Genomic DNA, 8,393 nt, shown 5'->3' with positions numbered 1-8,393 from the left:
CCCAGCCACGACCCATCTTCAATGCTCTTACTGAGGGAAGGAGGTTGTTGGCCAAGATCTCGCGATACATGGCCCCATCCATCCTCCCCTCAATACGGTGCAGTCGTCCTGTCCCCTTTGCAGAAAAGCATCCCCAAAGAATGATGTTTCCACCTCCATGCTTCACGGTTGGGATGGTGTTCTTGGGGTTGTACTCATCCTTTTTCTTCCTCCAAACACGGGGAGTGGAGTTTAGACCAAAAAGCTCTATTTTTGTCTCATCAGACCACATGACCTTCTCCCATTCCTCCTCTGGATCATCCAGATGGTCATTGGCAAACTTCAGACGGGCCTGGACATGCGCTGGCTTGAGCAGGGGGACCTTGCGTGCGCTGCAGGATTTTAATCCATGACGGCTTAGCGTGTTACTAATGGTTTTCTTTGAGACTGTGTCCCAGCTCTCTTCAGGTCATTGACCAGGTCCTGCCGTGTAGTTCTGGGCTGATCCCTCACCTTCCTCATCATCATTGATGCCCCACGAGGTGAGATCTTGCATGGAGCCCCAGACCGAGGGTGATTGACCGTCATCTTGAACTTCTTCCATTTTCTAATAATTGCGCCAACAGTTGTTTGCTTCTCACCAAGCTGCTTGCCTATTGTACTGTAGCCCATCCCAGCCTTGTGCAGGTCTACACTTTTACCCCTGATGTCCTTACACAGCTCTCTGGTCTTGGCCATTGTAGAGAGGTTGGAGTCTGTTTAATTGAGTGTGTGGACAGGTGTCTTTTATACAGGTAACGAGTTCAAACAGGTGCAGTTAATACAGACATTTTACATTTACATTTCAGTCATTTAGCAGACGCTCTTATCCAGAGCGACTTACAGGAGCAATTAGGGTTAAGTGCCTTGCTCAAGGGCACATTTACGTCATTTAGCAGACGCTCTTATCCAGAGCGACTCACAAATTGGTGCATTCACCCTATAGCCAGTGGGATAACCACTTTACAATTTTTAGGAGGATTACTTTATCCTATCCCAGGTAATGAGTGGAGAACAGGAGGGCTTCTTTAAGAAAAACTAACAGGTCTGTGAGAGCCGTAATTCTTACTGGTTGGTCGGTGATCAAATTCTTATGTCATGCAATAAAATGCAAATTAATTACTTAAAAATCGTACAATGTGATTTTCTGGATTTTTGTTTTAGATTCCGTCTCTCACAGTTGAAGTGTACCTATGATAAAAATGACAGACCTCTACATGCTTTGTAAGTAGGAAAACCTGCAAAATCGGCAGTGTATCAAATACTTGATCTCCCCACTGTTTGTACACATGGAGTTTGTGTTATAGATATGTGATAGTAGAGCAGAGGCCTTGGCAGCAGCTAATGAGGATCCATAATAAATACAAATACAAACCTTTCTATTCTCATAGTTTCTACAGATTGTAAATGAAAGATGAACATTTTACTAAGAGTATTATTATTAATTATTGATAGATTGACAATGGCTTTTCAAGTCACCCAGCAGTGCCTCTACGCCTCTTTATCCTAATAAATGTTATAGTCTCCACGTTCAACCCCATTCCCCACATGGATGGGTGGCAATGAGATGCGTATCCTCCATGTTGTGTGTTTGCAGCTTTAAAAACCATTTGTGAGCATCTTTTACAGGCCATTTTATTGGCGACTGCCCGCCCACTGGACCAGCCATATGACACCTTGTACAAAAGGTCACCGCATTCCAGGCATTCTCTGAAAGTGTACATACACAACACATCTCAATTGAGGAGGTGTCGCCTGGATGTAGACTGATTTGGAAGATATAATGCAAATGTGAAAATGTCACTTTTTTATGAGACATGTCGGTTGTTGAGAGATTTTTCCACATTTGTTCTAATGCAAGTAGTGTGATTTGCCAAATGTAAGCCAATGAAAGTCAAAATAATTACAATGAAAGAGGATACCTTCGATTCTTCCTAAATTATTATCATGATAAACTTTTTTATGATAGAAAATCACTCAACAGGCAAGCTTACAATTATGTCAATGAATGCTATGTCACATTATTACATGTTAACTATATTTTGTAGATGATTTTACAGCAATAGTAAGAGAGTAGTGTTATTGTAAAACGTGTTCCGAATTTAGATGTTATTGTGTTCTAAATATATGAGTCCCATTCCACGAGCAAGGCTGAAGATCTATGCCAGTGTCAAAGAATAAGCACCTCTCCGACCCTGCGCGCCCCAGTTGTCATGCGTGTCAGAGGGCCAGTTGAGGCCAGTGCCTATCAGTCTTATAATTTACAGCTAACTGTGGAGGATTCCTGTAACCCATACGTATTTGCTGTGGCCTAGGCCTACTGTTCGATACAGTTTATACTTCACAGTGTGTCCAAAAGTCAAATTCTCTATATTATTATTCAAATTAGTAGAATGGCTTCTCAAAATTATGTAGCCTATTGGATATGAAAACAACGTTTATCAGTTCTTGGCCTAAAAATGTTTGTATCTCCCGCTTTAAGCCCCTTCTCAAAATTTGTGGTTTTGTTGGTAAAGGAATCTTCGTTTCCTATGTTAGGTCTACCGCTGAGTCTAAATTGTATCCACCGCTGGAAGCAGAAACTTCAGCGCACGGAGAGTGGGAGTAAAACCTTCACTAAACGTTCCTCTATTCCACAGCCAATGGCAATGCCCAATCTATATGTCGACCCCTCTGATTTGCTTTCCTGTCCTGTTCCTAGCCTGACTGACAGCCTGCAGGAAATCTTTTCCCCCCCTCTTTAGTTCGATGGGCTCCAGTGAGATTGAGAGGGGGCAACACTTCTGATCCGAGGCTCAGTAGCGCAGGGTAGTTTATTCAGAGGAGCGAAGAGGAGTGGAGAGGAAGAGTGCGCGAGAGAGGGTGCCCCATCCTTCACACAAACTGGAGGAATCCACACTCCAAAACTTATGGCTGCTTGAGAAAATAATAATTTCCCCCCTCTCTCTTTTCTGGGACCTTTGGCTACTAGTTCACTCCTAATCAGAATTTGTCACAAGTATTTTTTCAGTTGCTCTTGAAAAGTTAATCCACCTTTGCCGTGGACGTCACTGGCGACCATGGATACCCATATAAGATGGAAAGTAAAACGGAGGATAAAGGACGCGCAAATCACTTTAGCGATAATTCTACTTTTTGTCACATCGCAAGCCAGTTCAGGTAAGATGCCTTTCGGACACCGCAGACTGTATTCTTGCAGGCTATTGCTGCTTAGCACTTTTTGGCCGGTCGTCTGTTTTAGACAGTGAAATGTTCTCATGTGCAACAAGTCCCGATCATACCCTTGTGTACCCGTTGCAACAGCAGTTGTACGCCCCTCTAAAACCGTACTTTAGTTGTCTGGTTTCTGGAATGTGGTCCACATTATTGGTGTCATAAACTGAAATGACCGGGGGCCCGGTCAAGGCTTTTAAATGGCACTGGTGCTTGTTCGTGTACTATGTCCTGAATAGTTCTCTCTAGTTTGTTGTCAAAGTCTATCGATTTGGTAAGACCCCGCTGCATAGAGAACTTGAAGCGCCAACGAGAACTCCTTTTCCATGAACGTGTGCCAAAAGTTTTCTCTCTCATCCATTCAGATGAATTTCGCTGCCTCCCGCGATGGATTTGTTCACTCTGAAAGATGTGGTCCTCCTGCGACATCTATAGTGCTACTTCTGATGCACATGTCTTTGCATACATTATTAGTGTCTTTAAGACTTTATTGTGTTGGGTGCACATAGGCTACACGTTGCCATGGGTTTGTGGGCCTACTTTAAAGATATATAGTCTACATTTTATTCCCTGCCTAGTGTTGAGTTGATCAAGCTGGAAACCAAGCTCTGTATCACTTTTTATGGCATATAGGAAAACCATGTTGCCTTTCTCCCCTCTTGTCGATAGATTATATAATCTTTCTTTTTTAGGCCTACTTTATGGCATTTTATGTAGCATAACAGCAAAAAACGTTATCCAGCTTTTGTGGATATTATATTAAAAAAGATAGTAATTGCTTTGGTTTTAAAATTTGGCAACATTTTGGCTTAAGTTGGTATTTTAAACTTGATGACAAGCACATCTAACACTGTCCTCCAGATTCCCATATGAAACAATAAGTCAAAGGGGTATTTATTTAATGAGAAACAGAATGGAGCGCAACTCTCGTGAGAGGGCGTGGCCGTCAATCGTCTGAAGTGGTAGGGTGGAGCCTAAGCTTGGCATCTCATTTTGGGCATGGATGCGTGTGGACTTTTCTGACAAATGTCATATACGCCATAACATAGTGTATTGTCTCTGTGAAATCTTCAAGGTTCTTTTTTAAAATATCCCATAAACATTTGTCTGGCAATCCTCCAGCATTCCAGCTGTCTGCTTTATATGCCCTGTTTGAGTCAAGCCAAGGCCTAGTGGCCTGGCCTACATGTATTCTTAGCTCATTGGCCTGCCTGGCATGGTAGGTGGCTTCAGCCTGCATGGTGCTACAGTGGAGCTCTCAATCAGTCAACCAGCCAGCCAGTCAGCCAGCCAGTCAGTCAAAAGGCTGTTAGATAAACTGATAGCCTGGTCTGTTCTCTCCACATACCTCAACGGGCGATGAAGAAAAAAATCACATCTGAGCTGAAGATGTGGAGAGCTGGAGTGGTTTTAATGAAATTCCCTAATTGACTGGAATTTGATAACCTAATTTGATTTCCAGTCAAGATAAGTTGTATGGAAGTGCACAGACATGTCAGAGTGGTGTGCTAAGGATGGAAACAAATTCATATTCATGTTAATCGTGAATGCAGACTGATTGATTGTTGATTATTGCCCTTTGGGTTACACAAGGGGTTGGCCTTGAACTTTTCCCCTGTAAAAGTAATGGCCAGGTCTCTCTCGAAAAAGAGGTCTTCTGTTTTCAAATCAACCTGGTAAATTAAAGGTAAAAAAATCCAAGGGCTTTGGTCTTGTCATTGCTCATATGTGATTGACAGAACCATACCCATTACCGAGCAATGATTTATATAATCACTGACAGGAGGCGCTGTTTTGAAGCCACCGCGCCTCCATCTTTGTAAAAAATATTTTGGTAGCTATAGAAATGCATTTACTAATGTCTACATTTGTTTTTGCCATGTTTTCTCTATTACAGACACCTTAATGCATACATTTAAATTATATTATGTGAGGTAAACATACAAATATACTTAATTTTTTTCTTAAAGTATAGTTTTTAGAAAATACTATTGTTACTGTCCCCACTACAACAGAAAATACTTAACTACATGTAGTTTTGTCCTTGAAACATTTATATGAAATACTTTATGGAGTGCTACTTTTCTGCGGAGTGCCTATATGGCTGACTGGTGGCTTCAGAGCACCTCCATGGCCAAAACATAGCATAAACAATCCAGGGTTTATAGACATCATTGGTTCTGAGTCATGTCAGCATAGCTCCAGATGACGTGGAGAGTTGGACTGGAGTTTTACTAGGATTAGAGGGCGTGGGACAGAACTCACTATGAAGCTGCTGGCTTTAATCAACTCTTAAAGACCAACAGAAAACAACCAGATTTATGTGATCGTCTGTGATGCTGCAACACTTCCTGAAACCAGGACACATGCAAGTATGAGTGGAGTTTTTATAACTCGGTATTGGCTAGCAAGAGGCTTATTTCATTGCTATTGTTGCCATTGTCAACCTAAGCAGTTTTTTATACAAAAATGTAACCATCAATCATGGAAATATTTATTTTACAGGACATAAGCATAATACATATTCTAGCTAGATTATCAAGAATAACTTTTAAACTGAAACATATATAGTGTGTAACAGCTGTTGAATTCCACCAGGTTACCTGATCAACAGGTTCACTGCACAAAGTACCCCTGTATCAAGATCAGACAGGTCTTGACACACATTCCAACACACTCTAAAAAATGATTAGATCCACTGGGCCAGATCAGAAGACTGGAGGTGTGGTATAGTAGGGTGTGGCATTCAGATTGTTATGGTTGACCACTGATACTTTTGTAACTTTAATAAGTCTTACACAGGAGTATGAGTTCCCAGTGTTGGGGTAGTTACCACTTTATAATATTAAAATAATAATTTTATACATTTGATATAAAAATATGTAATGTGCAAAGATATTGAAGGAAATTGAAATTTGCAGTGTACAAACTTAACGATGAACATGAATGACATTTGTTCTCACAAGTAGCCAAAAATAACTATCTCAAAGCCATGTCCCCAATAGGCCACACCTTTGGATTACTCTTACATGGGTTAATATAACCATCAGTTGGGTTTTTATTTACTTTCATGCTGGGTTGACCCAGCAGATGGGTATTTTTTAATGTAATCCATAGATGCAGGCCCTGTGTAGCTCAGTTGGTAGAGCATGGCATTTGCAATGCCAGGTTTGTGGGTTCGATTCCCACGGGGGGCAAGTATGAAAAAATAAATAAAAAAAAACTGTAAGTTGCTCTGGATAAGAGTGTCTGCTAAATGACTAAAATGTAAAAAAATGTCAAATGTTATTTTCAGGAGGCATGGCCTATTGGGGCTCTGGCTTTCAGCTAGGTCTTTTTGGCCACCCATGAGATTAAATGTAAGTTTTTACACTGCAAATTTCCCTTAAATATATTCGCACATTATGTATTTTGATATACAATCAAAAACAGAATTATTTAAATATCCTAATAAAGTGTTAACTATCCCAACATCAGGGTACACATTAGCGCTTGAGAAACTCAGCACTCAACGTTAATGTGTTTTAATAATACAACATAACAGATTAACCAGAATGACATTTGCTCTCATGAGTGGCCAAAAATAACTATCTGAAAGCCACGCCCCTACTAAATCCTGCCTTCAGTCTTCTCATCTGAGCTAGTGCATCATAGCTCAATAACCAAACTAAAGCCTTGTTCACATTGACATTTTGAAGTGACTTAAATCAAATTTTTTAGCATATCTGATTAGAATCTGTTAATTTTCTTACAGTCTGAACAACCAAAAAGCACATGGAATCAAATATTTCAAGCCACATTTCAAACCACCTTTGTAGGTGGTTTGAAATCAGATACAAATCTGATTCCTGGCCATGTGACTTGTGTCTAAAAGGTCAAATCTGATTTACCTGTGTTTTTAGACTGTTATTTGGCACATCTTGTTGCTTGCTAGCTACTCTGTTGACGGTTTTGACAAGAACATGTGGTAGCTAACTAGTTTGTTAATTGTTTACATTGTTTCTAATTTTGTCAGAAAATCGTTTTCACTGCAAGTTAAAGCGTACGTTTAGCTAGCTAGCGAACGTTAGCTTGCTGGCTCGCTAGCTAAAATTACGTGTATGATCTGGGAAGTAATATTATTTGTATTTTAGATAGCCATTTCCATTGCTAGTTTTGGCCTAATGTTAGCTAGCTAACATTTAACCTAGTTGGTTAGCTTTAGGTACCTGCGGATTCATACTCCAGCATTTCATGCATGGTGGCTAGCTATGACAATCCATTTGTATTGTAGCTATGGGTTGGGATTATGGTTAATTGTTTAGCTAGCTACATGTCTAAACAAAAGACTCCACTTCGCCAGATGATGACCCATCAAGTTAGCCAGGTGTGTCTGGGGGTGATTACGGCCATCTATTGTATTTCATGAACATGTGTACATGTCTAGACAATAGTGACCCATGTAGCTAGATGTAGCTGGGGGGTGGTTATAGCATTTCTTTCATATGACCCATCAATTTAGACAAGTGTGTCTGGGTAAGCATCTAATATTTATAAAATATTTTTATCTGGACACTATCAAAGTCAGATTAGGATATTGGCCAAGAACTAGATAAAGTGTATTTTTACCTGGAGTTTTTCCTTATTGTAGGCTACTACTTTCACCACTTTTAATCTTGAAATCTTTGGTTGTTTACTTCACTACCTTACTCACTCTGTTTAGCACATGGCCTCACATGTGAATCCTTAAAGAGTGATGTTGAATAGGTGTAGACAAAGAAGAGCTCTCCAGTAGGTGTACCAAAACATTCAAGGCCTATTTTGTCAAAAGTGGGGTTACACGTTTATGAACTTTCAAAGCAGAATTACTTTCCCATTGTTCCTCAACTGCAGTGTATAATATACAATTTGTAGCTCTGAGTCTCTACTTTTATCCAATGTAAAAAACGTTGCTACATAAGACTGAATCGAGTTGGTTGGTCACATTTGAGCATTGAGGCCTGCAGTGTGAACAATTATTTAGTGATCCAACAGGCTGGGTCAAAAATAACCCAATGTGTGTTCTGTCCACTATTTACCCAGCGTGTGTGAGTATCCAAATGTGTCCAGGTCCGATACGGACCGTATCAAGACTACGACACACAGTTGTACACACCAATAAACAAACCAGCTTGTGGCAGACT

The 8,393-nt window shown here is 40.4% G+C and overlaps 1 protein-coding gene across 1 annotated transcript in view; it reads left to right on the top strand.

The window, feature by feature from the left end:
• Positions 1 to 2,871: 2,871 nt before the first annotated feature.
• The window catches only part of LOC311099389 (collagen alpha-1(V) chain-like), a 140,575-nt gene continuing 135,053 nt past the window's right edge, over positions 2,872 to 8,393 (top strand). The window contains 1 exon segment of the mRNA XM_084140090.1: positions 2,872 to 3,177. Coding sequence (XP_083996216.1) covers positions 3,078 to 3,177 — 100 coding nt within the window. The 5' untranslated portion in view covers positions 2,872 to 3,077.

This window comes from Coregonus lavaretus, assembly GCF_964263955.1.
Source record: "Coregonus lavaretus genome assembly, chromosome: 24".
Classification (NCBI taxonomy): Eukaryota; Metazoa; Chordata; class Actinopteri; order Salmoniformes; family Salmonidae; genus Coregonus; species Coregonus lavaretus.
Note: the sequence above shows the minus strand (reverse complement) of the source record. Positions and strands in the feature narration are given on the sequence as shown.